Source organism: Astyanax mexicanus, chromosome 16, assembly GCF_023375975.1.
Source record: "Astyanax mexicanus isolate ESR-SI-001 chromosome 16, AstMex3_surface, whole genome shotgun sequence".
Lineage (NCBI taxonomy): Eukaryota > Metazoa > Chordata > Actinopteri > Characiformes > Acestrorhamphidae > Astyanax > Astyanax mexicanus.
Window position 1 is genome coordinate 8737809 of NC_064423.1, and position 24180 is coordinate 8761988.

General features: G+C 39.0%; 1 protein-coding gene across 1 annotated transcript in view; it reads left to right on the forward strand.

Moving 5' to 3' along the window:
* slc25a22b (solute carrier family 25 member 22b) overlaps positions 1-22192 on the forward strand; it is a 30631-nt gene extending 8439 nt beyond the window's left edge. The window contains exons 6-11 of the mRNA XM_049465633.1: positions 556-613; positions 17873-17933; positions 18134-18293; positions 18393-18547; positions 19282-19357; positions 21567-22192. Of these exons, the coding sequence (XP_049321590.1) occupies positions 556-613; positions 17873-17933; positions 18134-18293; positions 18393-18547; positions 19282-19357; positions 21567-21720 (664 nt within the window). The 3' untranslated portion in view covers positions 21721-22192. The remainder of the gene's footprint in view (positions 1-555; positions 614-17872; positions 17934-18133; positions 18294-18392; positions 18548-19281; positions 19358-21566) is intronic.
* Positions 22193-24180: the final 1988 nt, after the last annotated feature.

Below are 24180 nucleotides of genomic sequence, written 5' to 3' on the forward strand. Positions count from 1 at the left end.
TAGGAGCCCAAAACAGTTACAGACAACAACAATTTAATTGAATGTAATATTTTAATTTACTAAAGTTTATGTTCAGTGTCCTGATAGTAGAGATGGTGGTCAGTCTGAGGCCTTTCTGAAGATCAGCAAACCTTCATCCTGCAGTGTGTTGGGTGCTGTTTTGGGTGCAATGAGTGCTGAGTGCAGTGTGTTGTGTGATTGGTGTTGGGTGCTTTGCGTTGGGTGCTGCATGATGATTGGGGGAGTGCTGTGTGTTACTTTGTGGATGGGTACAATGTGTTTGGTGCAGTGTGTTGATAGTTTGGTGATGTGTGTTAGGTACAATGGGTTTTGGGTGAAGTGTGTTAGGTGCAGTGCGTTAAGTTAAAGACCCATAAGCACAGTAAAAATTAGCTGTGTTCATCTTCAAAATCCAACTGCTGCATTATTGATCACTGTTTGTGTGTTCCACCTTTACAAGCTCAGAAACCCGGCTTATTTTTATTAGCCTCTCTCTCTTGCTCTCTCTCTATCTCTCTCTCTCTCTCTCTCTCTCTCTCTCTCTCTCTCTATCAGACAGAAGCTGACATTGCTGAGGGAAATGATTGCTGGCTGTGGAGCAGGAACATGCCAAGTGATTAACTCGCAGCTGCACACACACACACACACACAAACACAAAACATGTGAAAACGTTTTTGTTTGTTACAGATTTCCTTTTTTTTATACTAACATTTTTAAATAACGTAAATACAGAAACCCATGCAAACCAACCTGAAGAATTAAAAAAACACATGAGAACAAAGTGACTGAAATAAATCAGTCTGGAACAGGTTAAAGTCACTTCTGAGGCTTTGGGATCACAGAAGACCACAGTGAGAGCTATTATTCACAAATAGAGAAAACATGTGGTGAACTGGTGAACCTTCCCAGGAGCGGCTGGCTGACTGTAATTATTCCAAAAGGGCATGAACAGCTCATCCAGGAGGTCACAAAAGAACATTTAAAGAACTGCAGGTCTTATTTACCTCGGTTAATGTCAGGGTTAATGATTTAATAATAAGAAAGAGCCTGGACAAAAATAGTATTCATATAACTGACATCATACTGAATGTAAAACATGGTGGTGGTAGTGTGATGGTCTGGGACTGCTTTGTTGCTCCAGGGTCTGGACAACTTGCTGTAATAGATTAAAAACCAGGAGTTCTGCTGTTTACCAGACAAACCTGAAGGAGAATATCCAACCACCTGTTTGTGACCTCAAGCTCAGGTGTACTTGGGTTCTGCAGCAGAACAATGATCCAAATCACACAAAAAAAAACAACTCTGAATGGCTTAAAAAAACGAAATGAAGGTTTAGGAGTGGCTTAGGCAAAGTCTGATTGAGATGCTGTGGATGATCTTAAACAGGACGTTCATGCTTAAAAAAAAACCCTCCAATGTGACTGAATTACAATAATTCTGCAAAGAATAGTTGAACAATATTCCAAGGGTGGCACAACCAAAGTTATTAGGTTTAAAGGGCAAACACTTTACCTAAACCACAGATAAGTTTGGACAGTTTTTTTTTCTTTAATAAATAAAATTATAATTTAAAAAATGCTTTTTATGTCTTTTTTTTTCTCATTATAAAGTTCGATAATGGGAATAATATCAGTATGACAAAAAAAGCTAAACAAAAAAAAAGAAATCTGTTGTGGGAGGAAATACTTTTCATGCCACTGTATTATATGTCTGGACCATAAAACATGTATGGTTATGTATGTGAAATATACATACATATACAGTGTTGGGAAGTAACGGATTACATGTAACGGCGTTACGTAATCAGATTACAATTTATGAGTAACTGTAATCCGTTACAGTTACTGCTTGAATAAATGGTAATCAGATTACAGTTACTCTGCTAAAATAAATGGATTACATTGCGGTACTTTCCTATTTTTGGTAATCCAACACTGACAAAACGCCATCACTCCTCCCTATTTGTGTGTGCAGCGGTGTCTGTGTGCGTGCAGGCAGCGAGACGGTAGGAGGGGCAGACAGCGGCTCCGCACACACAACGAGACGAAATTAACTGACATTTTCGTAGACGAATAAAAAAACGAGACGAAAATGTTTGGCAGGGACGAAATCCAATCAGAACTGAGTTAGTTCTGAAAGGAAGGGACCAGTTAGGAAGAGATCCAATCACTGCAGTAGCGCCGCGCGCTGTTACAAACCCGGGAATTAACCTGTCGTTACGGAGCTCGACTGGAAGTTAACTCGACAGTGTTCAGCAGGGAGAGAGAGAGAGAGAGAGAGAGAGAGGGGAGAGGCGATATATTTCTCCTTTGACGTCGCGAAAAACAAGATAACGTGTAAACCGTGTGGAGCGACTCCATTACCGGTAAAAGCGCCACTAATCTTTCAGCTTCTGCAGACCAGAGTCCCACAGATCTCCATGCAGAGATCCGCGTTTTAATACTGATGTTATTTCATGAGCTGATGGTGTTTAACTCGGCAGTGCACTAAAACACAGAACTGATACAGAACCCTAACTCATTAAGATCAGATCATCTGTTTAGTCTCACAGTGGGAAAGATATAACTAGTGTTAAAGCAGGAACAGGTCAGAAAGGAACTCAATAATATAACGAAAATAAAACAATAAAATAAGTGAATCTATGAACCCAAAAGTTCCTTACAGCACTTTCTCATAAGTTTCTCACTTTAACTCATGAAGTCTCTCAGTACATCCTGAGAGCATCTCTACAGGACAGTGTGTGAAGGTGTGTTTTTGATCTCATTTATAGACTGTAGGTACGAGGCTGAAGTTGGTTTGATATTCGCAGCTCCAGATTCGTTTGGCTCGATATTCGCAGCCTCGTATTCCCCGGCTGAAGTTGGTTTGATATTCGCAGCTGCCGCTTCACTGAACCACCGTGAACTAAAGGGAGCGTTCACAAACACCCGCTGTTTATATTAAACACCTCACAGATCAACACTGAAGGAGATAGAATGAAGAAAAGCAGTACAGCTGTTTATTAACAATGTAAATATACAATATATTATTAAATATAATTTTGTATATTGTAAAATATTTATTTTAATTACTGAATTCATAATTATATATTACAATAAATAATTAAATATATATTTAATAAAATTATATTTTAAAAGCCATTGCGCTCAAAAAATATGAGGCAGATGTTCAAGTGTGATTTTGAAGAACTTTTTCATGTTGGGCCAGAACAAATACACATGATCTGAAGAGTACTAGTCTTCTTCTTTAAGGAAAACCTGGAAGTAGCCTGGCCCAAGCTGATTTTATACTTTAAAATGAACTGGCAAACTTTGAAAGACTTTTTCATCTTGGGCCAGAACACATGCACATCAGATGAAGAGAACTACTCTCCCACTTTGAGGAAAACCTGGAATTAGCCTGGCCCAAGCTGATTTTATACTTTAAAATGAACTGGCAACATAGCATACCAATCCATAATGCACAATTTTTTTTATGTAAAGCTGATGTTCTAGTGTGATTTTGAAGGACTTTTTCATCTTGGGCCAGACCAAATACACATGATCTGAAGAGAACTAGTCTTCTACTTTAAGGAAAACCTGGAAATAGCCTGGCCCAAGCTGATTTTATACTTTAAAATGAACTGGCAATATGGAATACCGATCCATAATGCACAATTTTTCTTTATGTAAAGCTGATGTTCCAGTGTGATTTTGAAGGGCTTTTTCATCTTGGGCCAGACCAAATACACATGATCTAAAGAGTACTAGTCTTCTACTTTAAGGAAAACCTGGAAATAGCCTGGCCCAAGCTGATTTTATACTTTAAAATGAACTGGCAACATGGAATACCGATCCATAAGGCACAAAAAAGTTTAATTTAAAGCTGATGTTCCAGTGTGATTTTGAAGGACTTTTTCATATTGGACCAGACCAAATACACATGATCTAAAGAGTACTAGTCTTCTACTTTAGGGAAAGCCTGGAATTAGCCTGGCCCAAGCTGATTTTATACTTTAAAATTAACTGGCAACATGGCATACCGATCCATAAGGCACAAAAAAGTTTAATTTAAAGCTGATGTTCTAGTGTGATTTTGAAGGACTTTTTAATCTTGGGCCAGACCAAATACACATGATCTAAAGAGTACTAGTCTTCTACTTTAAGGAAAACCTGGAATTAGCCTGGCCCAAGCTGATTTTATACTTTAAAATGAACTGGCAACATGTAATAACGATCCATAATGCACAAAGAAATTGAATATAAAGCTGATGTTCTAGTGTGATTTTGAAGGACTTTTTAATCTTGGGCCAGAACAAATACACATGATCTGAAGAGAACTAGTCTTCTACTTTAAGGAAAACCTGGAATTAGCCTGGCCCGAGCTGATTTTATACTTTAAAATGAACTGGCAACATAGCATACCGATCCATAATGCACAATTTTTTTTATGTAAAGCTGATGTTCCAGTGTGATTTTGAAGGACTTTTTCATATTGGGGCAGACCAAATACACATGATCTAAAGAGTACTAGTCTTCTACTTTAGGGAAAGCCTGGAATTAGCCTGGCCCAAGCTGATTTTATACTTTAAAATTAACTGGCAACATGGCCTACCGATCCATAATGCACAAAAAAATTGAATATAAAGCTGATGTTCTAGTGTGATTTTGAAGGACTTTTTAATCTTGGGCCAGACCAAATACACATGATCTAAAGAGTACTAGTCTTCTACTTTAAGGAAAACCTGGAATTAGCCTGGCCCGAGCTGATTTTATACTTTAAAATTAACTGGCAACATGGCCTACCGATCCATAATGCACAAAAAAATTGAATATAAAGCTGATGTTCTAGTGTGATTTTGAAGGACTTTTTAATCTTGGGCCAGACCAAATACACATGATCTAAAGAGTACTAGTCTTCTACTTTAAGGAAAACCTGGAATTAGCCTGGCCCAAGCTGATTTTATACTTTAAAATGAACTGGCAACATGGCCTACCAATCCATAATGCACAAAAAAATTGAATATAAAGCTGATGTTCTAGTGTGATTTTGAAGGACTTTTTAATCTTGGGCCAGACCAAATACACATGATCTAAAGAGTACTAGTCTTCTACTTTAAGGAAAACCTGGAATTAGCCTGGTCCGAGCTGATTTTATACTTTAAAATTAACTGGCAACATGGCCTACCGATCCATAATGCACAAAAAAATTGAATATAAAGCTGATGTTCTAGTGTGATTTTGAAGGACTTTTTAATCTTGGGCCAGACCAAATACACATGATCTAAAGAGTACTAGTCTTCTACTTTAAGGAAAACCTGGAATTAGCCTGGCCCGAGGTGATTTTATAGTTTAAAATTAACTGGCAACATGGCCTACCGATCCATAATGCACAAAAAAATTGAATATAAAGCTGATGTTCTAGTGTGATTTTGAAGGACTTTTTAATGTTGGGCCAGACCAAATACACATGATCTAAAGAGTACTAGTCTTCTAGTTTCAGGAAAACCTGGAAATAGCCTGGCCCAAGCTGATTTTATAATTTAAAATGAACTGGCAATATGGAATACCGATCCATAATGCACAATTTTTCCTTTGTAAAGCTGATGTTCCAGTGTGATTTTGAAGGGCTTTTTCATCTTGGGCCAGACCAAATACACATGATCTAAAGAGTACTAGTCTTCTACTTTAAGGAAAACCTGGAAATAGCCTGGCCCAAGCTGATTTTATACTTTAAAATTAACTGGCAACATGGAATACCGATCCATAATGCACAATTGTTTTTATGTAAAGCTGATGTTCTAGTGTGATTTTGAAGGACTTTTTAATCTTGGGCCAGACCAAATAGACATGATCTAAAGAGTACTAGTCTTCTACTTTAAGAAAAACCTGGATCTAGCCTGGCCCAAGCTGATTTTATACTTTAAAATGAATTGGCAACATGGTATAACGAGCCATTTTGCACAAAAAAGCCACTGTTCCAGTACAATTTTGAAGATTTTTTAAATCTTGGGCCAGAACAAATACACATGATCTGAAGAGAACTAGTCTTCTACTTTAAGGAAAACCTGGAAATAGCCTGGCCCGAGCTGATTTTATACTTTAAAATGAACTGGCAACATAGCATACCGATCCATAATGCACAATTTTTTTTATGTAAAGCTGATGTTCCAGTGTGATTTTGAAGGACTTTTTCATATTGGGCCAGACCAAATACACATGATCTAAAGAGTACTAGTCTTCTACTTTAGGGAAAGCCTGGAATTAGCCTGGCCCAAGCTGATTTTATACTTTAAAATTAACTGGCAACATGGCCTACCGATCCATAATGCACAAAAAAATTGAAAATAAAGCTGATGTTCTAGTGTGATTTTGAAGGACTTTTTAATCTTGGGCCAGACCAAATACACATGATCTAAAGAGTACTAGTCTTCTACTTTAAGGAAAACCTGGAATTAGCCTGGCCCGAGCTGATTTTATACTTTAAAATTAACTGGCAACATGGCCTACCGATCCATAATGCACAAAAAAATTTAATATAAAGCTGATGTTCTAGTGTGATTTTGAAGGACTTTTTCATATTGGGCCAGACCAAATAGACATGATCTGAAGAGTACTAGTCTTCTACTTTAAGGAAATTTTGGGATTTGCCTGGCCCGAGCTGATTTTAGACTGCACAATTAATTGGCAACATGGCAGCACAAAAAAATATTATTTAAAGCTGATATTCCAGTATGATTTTGGACTTTTTTTTTTCAGACCAAATACACATCAGATGAAGAGTTCTGGTATTCTCAAAATCAATGCTTTATATTCATTATTTCTGTGCAAAATGGCTTTCATGTCATGTTGCCAATTCATTTTAAAGGATAAAATCAGCTCGGGCCAGGCTAATTCCAAGTTTTCCTTAAAGTAGAAGACTAGTTCTCTTCAGATCATGTGTATTTGTTCTGGCCCAAGATTAAAAAATTCTTCAAACTTGTACTGGAACAGTGGCTTTTTTGTGCAAAATGGCTCGTTATACCATGTTGCCAGTTCATTTTAAAGTATAAAATCAGCTTGGGCCAGGCTATTTCCAGGCTTTCCTTAAAGTAGAAGAGTAGTTCTCTTTAGATCATGTGTATTTGGTCTGGCCCAAGATGAAAAAGTCCTTCAAAATCACACTAGAACATCAGCTTTACATAAAAAAAATGTGCATTATGGGTCGTTATACCATGTTGCCAGTTCATTTTAAAGTATAAAATCAGCTTGGGCCAGGCTAATTCCAGGTTTTCCTTGAAGAAGAAGACTAGTACTCTTCAGGTCATGTGTATTTGTTCTGGTCCAAGATGAAAAAGTCCTTCAAAATCACACTGGAACATCAGCTTTACATAAAAAAATTGTGCTTTATGGATCGGTATTCCATGTTGCCAGTTCATTTTAAAGTATAAAATCAGCTTGGGCCAGGTTAATTCCAGGTTTTCCTTAAAGTAGAAGACTAGTTCTCTTCAGATCATGTGTATTTGGCCTGGTCCAAGATTAAAAAGTCCTTCAAAATCACACTAGAACATCAGCTTTATATTCAATTTTTTTGTGCATTATGGATCGGTAGGCCATGTTGCCAGTTAATTTTAAAGTATAAAATCAGCTTGGGCCAGGCTAATTCCAGGCTTTCCTTAAAGTAGAAGACTAGTACTCTTTAGATCATGTGTATTTGGTCTGGCCCAAGATTAAAAAGTCCTTCAAAATCACACTAGAACATCAGCTTTATATTCATTTTTTTTGTGCATTATGGATCGGTAGGCCATGTTGCCAGTTAATTTTAAAGTATAAAATCAGCTTGGGCCAGGCTAATTCCATGTTTTCCTTGAAGAAGAAGACTAGTACTCTTCAGGTCATGTGTATTTGTTCTGGTCCAAGATGAAAAAGTCCTTCAAAATCACACTAGAACATCAGCTTTACATAAAAAAAATGTGCATTATGGGTCGTTATACCATGTTGCCAGTTCATTTTAAAGTATAAAATCAGCTTGGGCCAGGCTAATTCCAGGTTTTCCTTGAAGAAGAAGACTAGTACTCTTCAGGTCATGTGTATTTGTTCTGGTCCAAGATGAAAAAGTCCTTCAAAATCACACTGGAACATCAGCTTTACATAAAAAAATTGTGCTTTATGGATCGGTATTCCATGTTGCCAGTTCATTTTAAAGTATAAAATCAGCTTGGGCCAGGCTAATTCCAGGCTTTCCTTAAAGTAGAAGACTAGTACTCTTTAGATCATGTGTATTTGGTCTGGCCCAAGATTAAAAAGTCCTTCAAAATCACACTAGAACATCAGCTTTATATTCATTTTTTTTGTGCATTATGGATCGGTAGGCCATGTTGCCAGTTAATTTTAAAGTATAAAATCAGCTTGGGCCAGGCTAATTCTAGGTTTTCCTTAAAGTAGAAGACTAGTTCTCTTCAGATCATGAGTATTTGTTCTGGCCCAAGATTAAAAAGTCCTTCAAAATCACACTGGAACATCAGCTTTACATAAAGAAAAATTGTGCATTATGGATCGGTATTCCATGTTGCCAATTCATTTTAAAGTATAAAATCAGCTTGGGCCAGGCTAGATCCAGGTTTTTCTTAAAGTAGAAGACTAGTACTCTTTAGATCATGTCTATTTGGTCTGGCCCAAGATTAAAAAGTCCTTCAAAATCACACTAGAACATCAGCTTTACATAAAAACAATTGTGCATTATGGATCGGTATTCCATGTTGCCAGTTAATTTTAAAGTATAAAATCAGCTTGGGCCAGGCTATTTCCAGGTTTTCCTTAAAGTAGAAGACTAGTACTCTTTAGATCATGTGTATTTGGTCTGGCCCAAGATGAAAAAGCCCTTCAAAATCACACTGGAACATCAGCTTTACATAAAGAAAAATTGTGCATTATGGATCGGTATTCCATATTGCCAGTTCATTTTAAAGTATAAAATCAGCTTGGGCCAGGCTATTTCCAGGTTTTCCTTAAACTAGAAGACTAGTACTCTTTAGATCATGTGTATTTGGTCTGGCCCAACATTAAAAAGTCCTTCAAAATCACACTAGAACATCAGCTTTATATTCAATTTTTTTGTGCATTATGGATCGGTAGGCCATGTTGCCAGTTAATTTTAAAGTATAAAATCACCTCGGGCCAGGCTAATTCCAGGTTTTCCTTAAAGTAGAAGACTAGTACTCTTTAGATCATGTGTATTTGGTCTGGCCCAAGATTAAAAAGTCCTTCAAAATCACACTAGAACATCAGCTTTATATTCATTTTTTTTGTGCATTATGGATCGGTAGGCCATGTTGCCAGTTAATTTTAAAGTATAAAATCAGCTTGGGCCAGGCTAATTCTAGGTTTTCCTTAAAGTAGAAGACTAGTTCTCTTCAGATCATGAGTATTTGTTCTGGCCCAAGATTAAAAAGTCCTTCAAAATCACACTGGAACATCAGCTTTACATAAAGAAAAATTGTGCATTATGGATCGGTATTCCATGTTGCCAATTCATTTTAAAGTATAAAATCAGCTTGGGCCAGGCTAGATCCAGGTTTTTCTTAAAGTAGAAGACTAGTACTCTTTAGATCATGTCTATTTGGTCTGGTTCAAGATTAAAAAGTCCTTCAAAATCACACTAGAACATCAGCTTTACATAAAAACAATTGTGCATTATGGATCGGTATTCCATGTTGCCAGTTAATTTTAAAGTATAAAATCAGCTTGGGCCAGGCTATTTCCAGGTTTTCCTTAAAGTAGAAGACTAGTACTCTTTAGATCATGTGTATTTGGTCTGGCCCAAGATGAAAAAGCCCTTCAAAATCACACTGGAACATCAGCTTTACATAAAGAAAAATTGTGCATTATGGATCGGTATTCCATATTGCCAGTTCATTTTAAAGTATAAAATCAGCTTGGGCCAGGCTATTTCCAGGTTTTCCTTAAACTAGAAGACTAGTACTCTTTAGATCATGTGTATTTGGTCTGGCCCAACATTAAAAAGTCCTTCAAAATCACACTAGAACATCAGCTTTATATTCAATTTTTTTGTGCATTATGGATCGGTAGGCCATGTTGCCAGTTAATTTTAAAGTATAAAATAACCTCGGGCCAGGCTAATTCCAGGTTTTCCTTAAAGTAGAAGACTAGTACTCTTTAGATCATGTGTATTTGGTCTGGCCCAAGATTAAAAAGTCCTTCAAAATCACACTAGAACATCAGCTTTATATTCAATTTTTTTGTGCATTATGGATTGGTAGGCCATGTTGCCAGTTAATTTTAAAGTATAAAATCAGCTTGGGCCAGGCTAATTCCAGGTTTTCCTTAAAGTAGAAGACTAGTACTCTTTAGATCATGTGTATTTGGTCTGGCCCAAGATTAAAAAGTCCTTCAAAATCACACTAGAACATCAGCTTTATATTCAATTTTTTTGTGCATTTTGGATCGGTATGCCATGTTGCCAGTTAATTTTAAAGTATAAAATCAGCTCGGACCAGGCTAATTCCAGGTTTTCCTTAAAGTAGAAGACTAGTACTCTTTAGATCATGTGTATTTGGTCTGGCCCAAGATTAAAAAGTCCTTCAAAATCACACTAGAACATCAGCTTTATATTCAATTTTTTTGTGCATTATGGATCGGTAGGCCATGTTGCCAGTTCATTTTAAAGTATAAAATCAGCTCGGGCCAGGCTAATTCCAGGTTTTCCTTAAAGTAGAAGACTAGTACTCTTTAGATCATGTGTATTTGGTCTGGCCCAAGATTAAAAAGTCCTTCAAAATCACACTAGAACATCAGCTTTATATTCAATTTTTTTGTGCATTATGGATCGGTAGGCCATGTTGCCAGTTAATTTTAAAGTATAAAATCAGCTTGGGCCAGGCTAATTAAAGGCTTTCCTTAAAGTAGAAGACTAGTACTCTTTAGATCATGTGTATTTGGTCTGGCCCAAGATTAAAAAGTCCTTCAAAATCACACTAGAACATCAGCTTTATATTCAATTTTTTTGTGCATTATGGACCGGTAGGCCATGTTGCCAGTTAATTTTAAAGTATAAAATCAGCTTGGGCCAGGCTAATTCCAGGCTTTCCTTAAAGTAGAAGACTAGTACTCTTTAGATCATGTGTATTTGGTCTGGCCCAAGATTAAAAAGTCCTTCAAAATCACACTAGAACATCAGCTTTATATTCATTTTTTTTGTGCATTATGGATCGGTAGGCCATGTTGCCAGTTAATTTTAAAGTATAAAATCAGCTTGGGCCAGGCTAATTCCAGGCTTTCCCTAAAGTAGAAGACTAGTACTCTTTAGATCATGTGTATTTGGTCTGGCCCAATATGAAAAAGTCCTTCAAAATCACACTGGAACATCAGCTTTACATAAAAAAATTGTGCATTATGGATCGGTATGCTATGTTGCCAGTTCATTTTAAAGTATAAAATCAGCTTGGGCCAAGCTATTTCCAGGTTTTCCTTAAAGTAGAAGACTAGTTCTCTTCAGATCATGTGTATTTGGTCTGGCCCAAGATTAAAAAGTCCTTCAAAATCACACTAGAACATCAGCTTTAAATTAAACTTTTTTCTGCCTTATGGATCGGTAGGCCATGTTGCCAGTTCATTTTAAAGTATAAAATCAGCTTGGGCCAGGCTACTTCCAGGTTTTCCTTAAAGAAGAAGACTAGTACTCTTCAGATCATGTGTATTTGGTCTGGCCCAAGATGAAAAAGTCCTTCAAAATCACACTAGAACATCAGCTTTACATAAAAAAATTGTGCATTATGGATTGGTATGCTATGTTGCCAGTTCATTTTAAAGTATAAAATCAGCTTGGGCCAGGCTAATTCCAGGTTTTCCTCAAAGTGGGAGAGTAGTTCTCTTCATCTGATGTGCATGTGTTCTGGCCCAAGATGAAAAAGTCTTTCAAAGTTTGCCAGTTCATTTTAAAGTATAAAATCAGCTTGGGCCAGGCTACTTCCAGGTTTTCCTTAAAGAAGAAGACTAGTTCTCTTCAGATCATGTGTATTTGTTCTGGCCCAACATGAAAAAGTTCTTCAAAATCACACTTGAACATCTGCCTCATATTTTTTGAGCGCAATGGCTTTTAAAATATAATTTTATTAAATATATATTTAATTATTTATTGTAATATATAATTATGTAATTAAATTCAGTAATTAAAATAAATATTTTACAATATACAAAATTATATTTAATAATATATTGTATATTTACATTGTTAATAAACAGCTGTACTGCTTTTCTTCATTCTATCTCCTTCAGTGTTGATCTGTGAGGTGTTTAATATAAACAGCGGGTGTTTGTGAACGCTCCCTTTAGTTCACGGTGGTTCAGTGAAGCGGCAGCTGCGAATATCAAACGAACTTCAGCCGGGGAATACGAGGCTGCCAATATCGAGCCAAACGAATCTGGAGCTGCGAATATCAAACCAACTTCAGCCTCGTACTGTAGGTCCAGTAGGTGTGCTGGGTTACTGCTGGAGATTAAACTAGATCATTTAAAAGTTGTTTTTGCTTCCACAGCTCTGTTCAAACTATAATTTAACTATTCAGATGTTTTATGACCTGATTTCTAAAACAAATTTTTAAATGTAAAATATATATAGTCACACACCTACAATAATAATAATAATATACATTAAATCATATATAAATATATTTCACATTCAAACATTAACAATATTACTTAAGTGGTTATTAAACGTTTAATTTCGTATAAGTGTATAGTTAATAATTCAAGGGAACTGATGAAAAAGCATGTACATTTACACCCTTTACATTTTAGTCGAATAAATTTACTGTAATTTTAGTAGACTATATTCTTATGACATTAAGTCGACTAAAACTAAAAACATTTCATATGACTAAATTATGACTAAAACTAAATGCTATTTTCATCACTGTTGTGTAGTGGTGAAATAAATGTAGAAAATAACACAAAGGACTCAGCAGTAGAGTTTAGGTTCTTCTCCTTTACTTGCTCTCACACACTCTGCCCACTCTAGTACATGAAGCTCTTTTTAACTTAGTAGTGACACCTACTGGCAGGAGTATGATATATAACATATTTCCCCTTATGTAGAAAAGCATAATGTTTCTTCACAAGAACTGTGCACAAAAAAACACTTAAACATGTATGTTGTGCATATACAGTAGTATACAAAACAGAATGAACATTTCTTTTGAACAACAATTTTCTTGTAGCACATATACAAAACATACTGAACAGTTTTAGTTTTCTTACTTCCTTCTTTCTACACTATTAAGTAACATAGTCCTTAGCCCAGAAGGGAGCACGGCGAACCCTAGGTCGATGGTTTGTAGCAGGAGGGTCCGGAAGCAAAGCATCAGGCACATGCATCTGGTGTGGGATGTAAGTGTCCTCAGGCAACGTTGATGTGGATGGAGCAACAGAGGACAACGATGTTGGGGCAAGATGAGCAGCATTCCACACTTTCCCATCAGATAGAAGATAAGTGGCTGAGCCACGCTTTGCGACGACTTTATAAGGCAGACTGAATTTGGAATGTCCTTTGCTCACAATTCCTGGTTTCCTAATGCGGACAAAGGAACCCACCTGAATCCCAGGATGAGTAGCAGCACGACGTTTGTCAGTGTACACTTTTGCCTTTTGCTGCTTACGTTGAACTGTCAACTTCCAGGACTTCGTGGACTGTGGAGGTACCCCAGCAGGAAGATCTCGGACATGAAGTTTTGTGTGGATTGTGCGACCATGAAGCAATTCAGCAGGGGAACAGGTAGTGACTGCATGGGGTGTCGCCCTGTAAATGTGAAGGAAGTCAGTGACAAAGGATTTCCATGGCTTACCTTCGATGGTGGCAGTTTGAAGGCAGTCTTTAAAAACCCTGTTGAATCGCTCAATTTCCCCATTAGCTTGAGGATAGTACACTGAGCTGCGACAGTGCTTGATATCTCTCTTTGCTAGAAAGCTTTCAAACTCAGAAGAGGTGAACTGCGAACCATTGTCCGTAACAATCTCACAGGGATTTCCTTCACGACTGAATACAGCAGAAAGAAAAGCAATGATCGTAGCAGAGGTAACTTCAGATGCAAATGCCACCTCAGGCCATCTGCTGTGATAATCAATCAGTGTAATGGCATAGCGGCAATCATGAGAAGCATGGTTGTAGGGACCAACAATGTCAATGGCAACTTTTTCCCAAGCCGCTGTAGGGGTAGGTACTGGATGGAGCGGGGCAGCACGAGTTATGGCGGTCTTATCATGCTGCAAGCATGTGGTGCATGTTCTAATGGCATCTTCTACTTGCAAGTCCATGCCTGGCCACCAATAGAGGTCTCTCAAGCGCTGTTTTGTTCTGACAATTCCTTGATGTGTGTCATGTGCGAGTTGAATGAACTGGGGCTGCAAAGCTGCAGGTACCACTATGCGATGAGTGCCACGAATTATGTATCCCTCATGCACAGCAAGTTCATCTCGTAAGCGATAAAAGGGTGTAAATCTTGAATCCATGCCTTTAGCAGTACAAGGCCATCCTTTCAGCATGTAAGCCTTAACCTGTTGCAAGACAGGGCAGTGGTCAACAGCATGCTGAAGTTCAGCAGCTGTTACAGCAGCAAAATCAGGTAAAATTAGTGCAACCATTTCAGGCTCCTGTTCTTGTTCTCCCTTCACGTTGGGTAATGGCAAACGAGATAAGCAGTCAGCAGTTACATTTTCTTTTCCAGGTTTGTAGGCAATGCTGTAATTAAAGCATAGCAAGCGTGCAGACCATCTGGCAATTCGCATACCTGCTCTACCAAGACCTTTTGTAGAGAGCAAGGTTGTTAGAGGACTGTGGTCTGTTTGCAGTGTAAAATGACGTCCCCAAAGGTATGTGCGCCATTTCTCAGTAGCCCATACACATGCCAAGGCCTCTTTCTCAGTTGCAGAGTATTTTCGCTCACATTCAGTTAGCGTTCTCGAGGCAAAGGCAACTGTCATTTCAGCGTCACCATGCCATTGTGTAAGCACTGCACCTATGCCATAATCTGACGCATCTGTGGTGACAGTGGTTTGGCAGGAGGGGTCAAACAGTGCCAGAGCAGGGCTGGTGGAAATGATCTGCTGTACACGGGAGAAACTTGCCTGTGCTTCATTTGTCCAACAAAATCCAGTAGATTTACGCAGCACAGCACGGAGGGGCTCCACCAAAGTAGCATAGTTTGGTATGAACTTGGAATACCATCCTGTCAGTCCAAGAAATGAGCGTAGGGCGTGTGCGTCTTGTGGAGGCGGGGCTTGCGTCACGGCCAGAACATGCTCAGGATCTGGATGAAGGCCAGCCGCCGAAATGACATGGCCTAAAAAAGGAAGCTCTGTTTTTCTGAAGGAGCATTTCTCCATGTTGAGCTTAAGGCCACGGTCTTGTAGGCGATGTAGCACAGCACGAAGTCTCCGCTCATGTGTTTCAGGTGTGTCAGCATGAATTATGATGTCATCAAGGTAGCATTGGACGCCGACCAGTCCATCCAAGATCTGAGACATCATCCTCTGGAATGCACTAGGTGCTGAGGCCAGTCCATATGGGACCCGAGTGAAACGAAACAATCCATCATGCGTAATAAACGCTGTAAGGTCTCTGCTGTCCTCATGCAAAGTCACTTGGTGATATGCATTTTGCAAATCAATAGTCGAAAACACAGCTGACCCCCTGAGATCTGTAAAAACTTCTTCAATGTGGGGTAATGGATGGCTATCAATCACAACAGCTTTGTTTGGCTCTCTCAGGTCAACACACAACCTGATCCCTCCCGACTTCTTTTGGATGACCACCAGGGGTGAGACCCATTCAGAGGAGTCTACTTTCTCAATAATGCCTTCTCTTTCCAGCCGTTTTAACTCTTGTGAGACAGAGTCACGCACAGCAAATGGAAGTCTGCGCAGCTTTTGTTGCACAGGTGGCACATCTGAGCGCAGTTTGACTTTGTGTACAAATCCTACAGCTACACCACAAGTATCAGTAAGGTTGACAGCAGCAGGACACTCAGCATTCTGAGGCATTACAAGGCCATTTCGTATTTCAAGTTGCAGTGCAGTGAACAAGTCCATGCCAAGCAATGGTGTTCCGTTCTCCACAATGTAAAAGTCCAGTCGTGTACAGTGAGCATGACATGCAACATTTAGAGCAATGCACCCCAGCACCGGAATTTGCTTCTTCAAGTATGTCATCAGACGAACTTTTGGGGTAGAGAGTGGCAGAGTAGCGAAGAACTGGTGGTAAATGTGTTCAGGCAGAATTGAAACAGCAGAACCAGTATCGACAAGCAAGTCTACATGAATGGACTGTCCATCATCATCACTCAGAGTCACCTTACAGGTAAGTTTGTTCCTTTGCTCTTCAGTAAGTGGGTCTGCAATACTCAGAACTGTAAGGTCTGGTATGGTCACTTCTTGTATATTGCATGCATTTTCAGAACTACGACAGACCCTTGCAAAGTGACCTATTTTCGCACACTTTTTGCATTTCACTTGCTTTGCTGGACATTTTGAACAGTTTGCTAGGTGTGAAGATGAACCACAGCGATAGCACATCTTACCCTGGGCTGGTCGATGAGAACTGGATAGCTGCTTTGGTGCCTTCGCAAACTGAGAAAATTTCTGAGGCTTTACAGTTGAATGTGCACGAGCATTTACAGCCTTTACTGTAACATCACCTGGGCATGTCATTGCTTTAGCTTCAGTAACTGCCGACTCCATTTGTCCTGCAATTGTTACAGCCTTTTGCAAAGTAAGATCAGTCTCTAAGAGCAAGCGCTCTCGAATTCGAGGGTTGCATGTTTTCTCCACAAGCTGATCTCTTACCATGTCATCTGCTAGAGCACCAAAATCACAGTTCACAAGCAGTCCACGCAAAGCAGCCACAAATTGGACAACAGACTCACCCGGTCTCTGAGCACGTTGACGGAATTTATTGCGTTCAGCAACTACATTGATTTTGGGCACAAAGAATGACTTCAGGGCACTTAATGCAGCTGCGTAAGTATCATTCTCCACTTCCAAAGTGTAGAATATGCGTTGGCCCTCTGTACCAAGGCAGTGGATAAGTAAAGCTCTCTTTCTTGTTTCTGGAACGTCGTCTGAGCAGAGTGCCACAATGTAGTTATCAAACATTCGAACCCAGGAGTTAAATGGCATAGCAGGCTCACCAGGGCTCTCCAGAAAAGCAGGTGGTGGTGGAAGTCCAAGTAAAGCCATCCTCGTCGCCAATATGTTGTGTAGTGGTGAAATAAATGTAGAAAATAACACAAAGGACTCAGCAGTAGAGTTTAGGTTCTTCTCCTTTACTTGCTCTCACACACTCTGCCCACTCTAGTACATGAAGCTCTTTTTAACTTAGTAGTGACACCTACTGGCAGGAGTATGATATATAACAATCACAAAACTATGACTAAGACTAAATCAAAATTTGTTGTCAAAATTAACACTGGTGGCAAACCTGCAAGTAGATAGCTTACAGTTGTTGTTACATTGTTTGGTTTTTAATGGTTTTATCATCAATTTATAGAAGTGTTTTATAAAATTGTTTGATGAAATGGTTTCATACGTATTTTTATAGAGTGATTGAAAAGGCTGTTTTATTTGTTTATCTATTTGTTAACTGGAAAGAAAAATAAAATAATAATATGCAATATGTGGTTGCTACATTCATTCAGGCTTAAAAAAACAAAAAAGTAATCCAAAGTAATCAGATTACGTTACACACTTGAAGTAATGTAACTGATTACGTTACAAATTACATTTTGAGTGATGTAATCAGTAATCTGTAAGGGATTACATTTTAAAAGTAACCTTCCCAACACTGTACATATATAAATATATAAATATCAACAGTGTGTTTTTGTTTGCTGGGTTGTGTGTGCAGGTAATTGTTACCACTCCGATGGAGATGCTGAAGATCCAGCTGCAGGATGCAGGACGGATAAGTAAGGAGCACTGAAGACGTCTTCCTATCTCACCTACTCTGTTACTGTCCACCAGCACGGACATTACATACAGTCTGAATGCAATTAAATAGCGTTAGCATCATGCTAGCTGCATGTCTAGACTTCCTCATTCTTGTTTACATTATACAGGTATGCAATACACTGTTGTGTTTAAACATTTCTGCCGATGCTCGTGCTAGATGCACAGTGGAAGCTGACTGGTCAGGCTGCGTCAGGGGGCGGAGCTGCTGGGGGTCGTTTAGAGACCAGGAATCCTACAGGCCTCCAGATCACTAAAGAGCTGCTGCAGAGCCGAGGGGTATCGGGACTGTACAGAGGCCTTGGGGCCACGCTACTGAGGTACATCTCTATTTCTAATAATAATAAAAATAATGGGAGGATCACACAGACACATATGGCTATTAAACTTATTTACTGTATTTTCTCTTTATCTCTCAGGGATGTGCCCTTTTCTATCATCTATTTCCCTCTGTTTGCGAACCTGAATGATCTGGGGAAGAGGGGTGTTGAGGGTCCGGCTCCATTTTACTGCTCTTTCCTGTCTGGCTGCCTGGCTGGGAGTGCAGCAGCTGTAGCAGTGAACCCAGTGGATGGTAAAAATTATTTTTTACCACAAAACAGCGGTTTCAGCATCATGTTTATGCTCTATTTACTGTAATAGGAAGACTAGTGACTGTGTCATTCCAACTCTGAGAACTGAGTAACACAGATCACAGACCACAAGCTTCTTTCACTTGAATACTGCTTCTGGTTGTCTCACCTTGTCAAAAAAATGCAAGTTTGCAGATGTCCATGAGGGGGCGCTCTTAGTCTGACTTAAATTTACAGCAGTGGTGTAAACCTATATAACACTCTTAGGCTGTAGTGGAGCCCAGCAGCAACAATACAAATGTTTTTGCATTATTCTGCTTTTAATGTGTAAGAAGACTGTTTTTCTATACTTATTATTAATTATTAATAATTATCTATTATTATTAATCTCTTCTTCGTGAACTGATGCACATATGCATTTGTTCAATACGCTGAGAGATGCAGAAGCTTCACCAAAGTGACCCAGAGCGACAGAAACTCCATTCTCACGTTTAAAGTCAATGGAGCTCAGCATGATTCTACAGCTGACATTTTAGACACACTTACTGTATAATGTTGTCATTTTAAGGCATATTTATTGCTACATTCATTATGAAAGATTTATACTTATTGTGAAAAACACATACTGTTTCATCAGAGAAGCACAGTACAGTGTATAGATGGATAAATACCGTGTTTAATATGATATTATTTTAATTTGGTATGATAGTGTAAATATATATGTGTGTGTTTGCAGTTGTAAAGACAAGGCTACAGTCTCTGACACGTGGAAGTCAGGAGGACACTTATAATGGAGTGAAGGACTGCATCAGGTACCTTTTTGTTCATTCTATCTATCAAGTTTATATTTTCATTATTCTCTTGTGAATGTTATTGTGTTGTGGGTGAATTGGAATTTGACTTAATTGGGATATAAATAGCATTTTTGCCATTTTAATAAAGGAATTACAGTAATTTACAATTACAATCTACAATATACGTCTTTACAAGTTGTGAACTGCTGGATTTGGGTGTACCCCATTCTTCATGGCAGATCCTCTACTTTGTCAGATTGGACCGTGAGCACTTTCAGGTCTATCCTGTGCCACTGAAGTCACTAAAGTGTAGTTTTGAATATATGCTTCAGGTCATCACCATGTTGGAAGGGGAACACTTTCCTTAGTCTGGGTTTAGCTGCATTTATTCATTACAAAATTGTTAAAAGTCTCCTTATTCCTGTCACTGAGAAACATCCCATACAATGATGCTACCGCCACCATGTTTGACAGTGGGGATTAGCCAAGAAATTGCAGTGACTCTTTTTCAACAGAATAGTGCTGTGTCTTCTCAGTAGACTAGAGAATTTATATCCGCATGTTGCAAAAAACCTTTCCTGCTGTTTATAGCAAAGCCCAAGGTTATCGTGTGCATTTCTCTTAACTTTAGCTTCCATCTGACCAGTCGGACAAAAAGACCTGATTGATAGACTGTTGAGAGGATGGTCTGTCCAACATGCTCTGGTATAGCATTTTGAAATATGAACTCTGGACATTATCTGGAGTTTTTCTGTACCCCTGAAGTGTGCAGCCAGACAGTTTACATGTCAGATGAGTTCTAACTACAGGAAAGGATACACAGAAATGACCCTGTTACCTGCATTCACCTGGCAGGAGAATGTCAAGGGTAACATCCAGTAAAACTGATCACACAGTTCACACAGAAAGACCCTCTGGGTAGAAACCTGCTAAGTGTCCTGCGCTACTGTGACTACTGTGTTCTGTCTAACATCTCTGACCAGGATTCTTCATGTTCACTCACCAAATTTGGTTGGATTCAAGATTTTGCTGATTTGGTCCTGAAAACACTCAAAGAGCCCTATTTTAGTGATCTATAGGCAAGCCATCAAGCATGCACTGTGTGTGTTTGGTATCATGAGGATACAAATATTAATTACTCATGTTTTTAATCATGAGTTTTGGGCGTAATATGAAATAAAACAGTAAATCAATGTATCACCTACCATTCAGAGGAAACTGACTTGTGAAGGTGCGCCAGCAGCTTGTTTCAGTAACAATTACAAGTACATTACATATATTTGATGTAATAGTTGGGTTTGCACACTGGGGCACCGTTCGTGTGTGTGTGTTTAAGAGGTGGTGGTGTACACATGCTGAGCACATGCCATGCACCTGCGTAGCTAGGACAGACATGAACATCTGAGGGGTGACTACTGTCAGGGTTTAAATCAGTCAGTGGAGCGCCTGTGTTTTCCACCTCCAAGATATCAACACACCACAAACTGACCTGAGCACACCTCATTTCCAGACTACCACGCCCATCCGTGTAAATATATTCCTAAACTCCAAGGCTATTTAAACAACACAGGTGAAATGAGCTTTGTGATGCGCCTTGTGCAGGGCCCATAGTCTTGAACACAATGTCTTTTTACAATCTATTCTGTTCTGAAAGTAGTGTGTAAAGCTCTGTGAGTAGCCTCAGGTGTGTGCTGTTCCAAACTGTGTATAATCAATTTAGATTGCCACAGGTGGGCTTCAGCTGACACTGAACAAAAAGCAAAGTTAATGAAGCAAACAGGGTGCAGCTGATCACAATTTGTTATGTTTTTTTCAAGGGGTCTGAATTAGTTGGTCAGTGTTCCTCATATAACTACTAACGGTCATTAATCACAGCAGCAGACTTGTTGGGGCTCCACAACAAAGAAAGGATTGAAAGCAAGATTTCAGTAGGAGGCCTCCAAAATCATAAAATCTAAATCAAACCATAGTCAGACCTGTTTATTTTTGCCCTAAAGATATGGGTCTAGTATTAACCAGATCTAGCCATCTAGATTTCTAGGCACAACACATTACTGACTGGTGGACAGCCTAGATGGCAGGCAAATTGCCAATACTGTAATACAGAGGACTGCATGCAGAGTTTATACATATATATACTGTATATTACATGTATGTACTGACTTGTATTACACTGCAACCATGAAACTAACTGGTTATTCTGTATAACTGTCTTTCTCTTCCTCAGTAAAATACTGTGCAATGAGGGTCCCTCAACCTTCCTGAAGGGGGCGTACTGCCGTGCACTGGTCATCGCCCCTCTGTTCGGGATTGCTCAGGTGGTTTATTTTCTTGGGGTTGGAGAGTTTATCCTCAGCATTGTTCCCGGAGCCCAGCGTTGAGGCGAGATCTGATCCAGATTGTCCTCCTGCTCGGAACAAGGAAAACTACTTAAGCAGACTAGCGTCTCGAATGGGAGCTTGAGGCAGCAGAATGATTCTGCTCTGTATGGTTTTATTCTGGGAGAATAAAAACTCTGACTGGACTCTTAGACTGATGGAAAAGCTGGTTTATGTGCCTTGTTTTAGCATCATGTATCAGCCACTACCTGTTAGATTCTACTGCCTGACTGGAATTGAGTCTTTACAAATGAATTCAATAGTTTTTGACTGTTTGTTTTTATGCCTATAGAAGTGTCCATTATTGTCCATTTTATTACAGTACAGGATGTTATATTGTGTGAATTACAATGTCAATGTCATGTGAAAAGTCAATGGATAACAAAATGTAAACTGATCATTAAATGTTTCCTCAGGGGACGGCTTGGAAAAGCCCACTCTACGAGGAAACTTGTTTCTTACTGTGCACATGATAATAAACTCTTTAAATCTTTAATCTGTAACTGAGCGTGAACACTGGTCAGTGTGCTCATTGTAAGGCCAGGTGAATTGTGGGAGTTGGAGTGAGGGCTGATAGTGGGTGCAGGTGAATTATGGGAGTTGTAGTGAGGGTCTGATAGTGGGTGCAGGTGAATTATGGGAGTTGTAGTGAGGGTCTGATAGTGGGTGCAGGTGAATTATGGGAGTTGGAGTGAGGTCTGATAGTGGGTGCAGGTGAATTATGGGAGTTGGAGTGAGGTCTGATAGTGGGTGCAGGTGAATTATGGGAGTTGAAGTGAGGTCTGATCATTGACAGTATATATTAACTGGACCAAGCCATCCCGCTGATTTCAACGGAGCCAGGTGAAGCCAATCGTGTCACTTCCTGATCGGCTTCTCGTGGGGGCGTTAACCAGGAAAGTGAGAGATTGCGCAGGCGCCAGCATGACGCGAATCTTCAGTGTGCCGTACAAACAACCGTACTGTTTATAGGAGCTGCACAGAACTATTCACTCCACAGTGAGAAAAGCTCCATTCCGTCCCATAATGGGGCTTTTATTGAAAACACAGCAGATAAAAACTAGAATTACTGATATCCAATATTAGTCCACGGATTTACTGAAGAATATTCATAGTTTGTCTATATAACAAGGATTTAGAAACTCAGTAATAAGAATAATAAATGTGTAATATAAATTATAGTTATATCTATACGTTATAATTCTCATAGTCTACCTTACTTCTATTTACTACTATCTTACTATCTACAATGTATTATCACTGTTAGTAGTAGTATTATATTTCCATAATAAGAGGTTACTTTGACCCTGCTCTAATTCAATCAGCTCTGTACTTTTAAATTAAGAGGAGCAACTTCTCCAAACATTACAGCATGGTATTTTGGGTCGCTGTCTTTTTACGTCATCGTTAGCATAGTTGTATAAAAATGTTATTTTCTAAAGCTATGAACAGATTATTAATCTTATGGATCAAATGGCAGAAAATCTGTTCTTTGTAGAAAAGAACACGGGCCGTGTCATAATTGAAAACGGCTTGGAAATACATTTATTATTGGTTCAAAAACACCCCGAAATGAATGGAAGTGAATGGATAGCTTTGCTCAAATGGTCCTCTCATTCCTCAGCAGCACACTTCCGGTGGCACGTTTTGGAAGGGGAAAGCTGGGGGCCTGGGTCTGATAGTGGGTGCAGGTGAATTATGGGAGTTGTAGTGAGGTCTGATAGTGGGTGCAGGTGAATTATGGGAGTTGAAGTGAGGACTGATAGTAGGCGCAGAAGAATTATGGGAGTTGGAGTGAGGGTCTGATAGTGGGTGCAGGTGAATTATGGGAGTTGGAGTGAGGTCTGATATTGGGTGCAGGTGAATTATGGGAGTTGAAGTTGAAGAGGGCTCGTCAGCACCTCTGAAGGTGTTCTGTGGTACCTGGCACCAAGAATAGCTTTACAACAGATCCTTTAAGTTGTGAGGTAAGCAGAACCCATCATCTCTGAGTCTTAGGTGCCCATGATCCTGTCTGCTGTTCACTCTTATATTCTTCCTTAAAGCACTATTGTTAGGTACTGACCCCTGCATGCTGTGCACACCATGCAACACAACTTCAGGAACTGACTGTTCTCTCGCTGCCTGATATACCCATCCTTTGACAGGTTCCATTGGAAGCAGATAGTCAGTGAAAATTACAATACCCGTCTGCGGTTTTGATAAGCATATTTTCATTTATTAAGTGGGATCACAGAGGAATCAGTTATTAAATTGCACTAATAAACACAGCTATAAACTGTAATACTTCAAAATAAGATTTCTTTTTTTTTTTCAGATGAGACTGTACAGTTATTAAAGGAGAACTCCGGTGTAAAATTGACTTTGGGTGTAGTAAACCATGATAAAAAAGTAAGGTAAGCACAAACTCTAGGTATTTTTTATCATATTTTACTACACCCAAAGTCAATTTTACACAGGAGT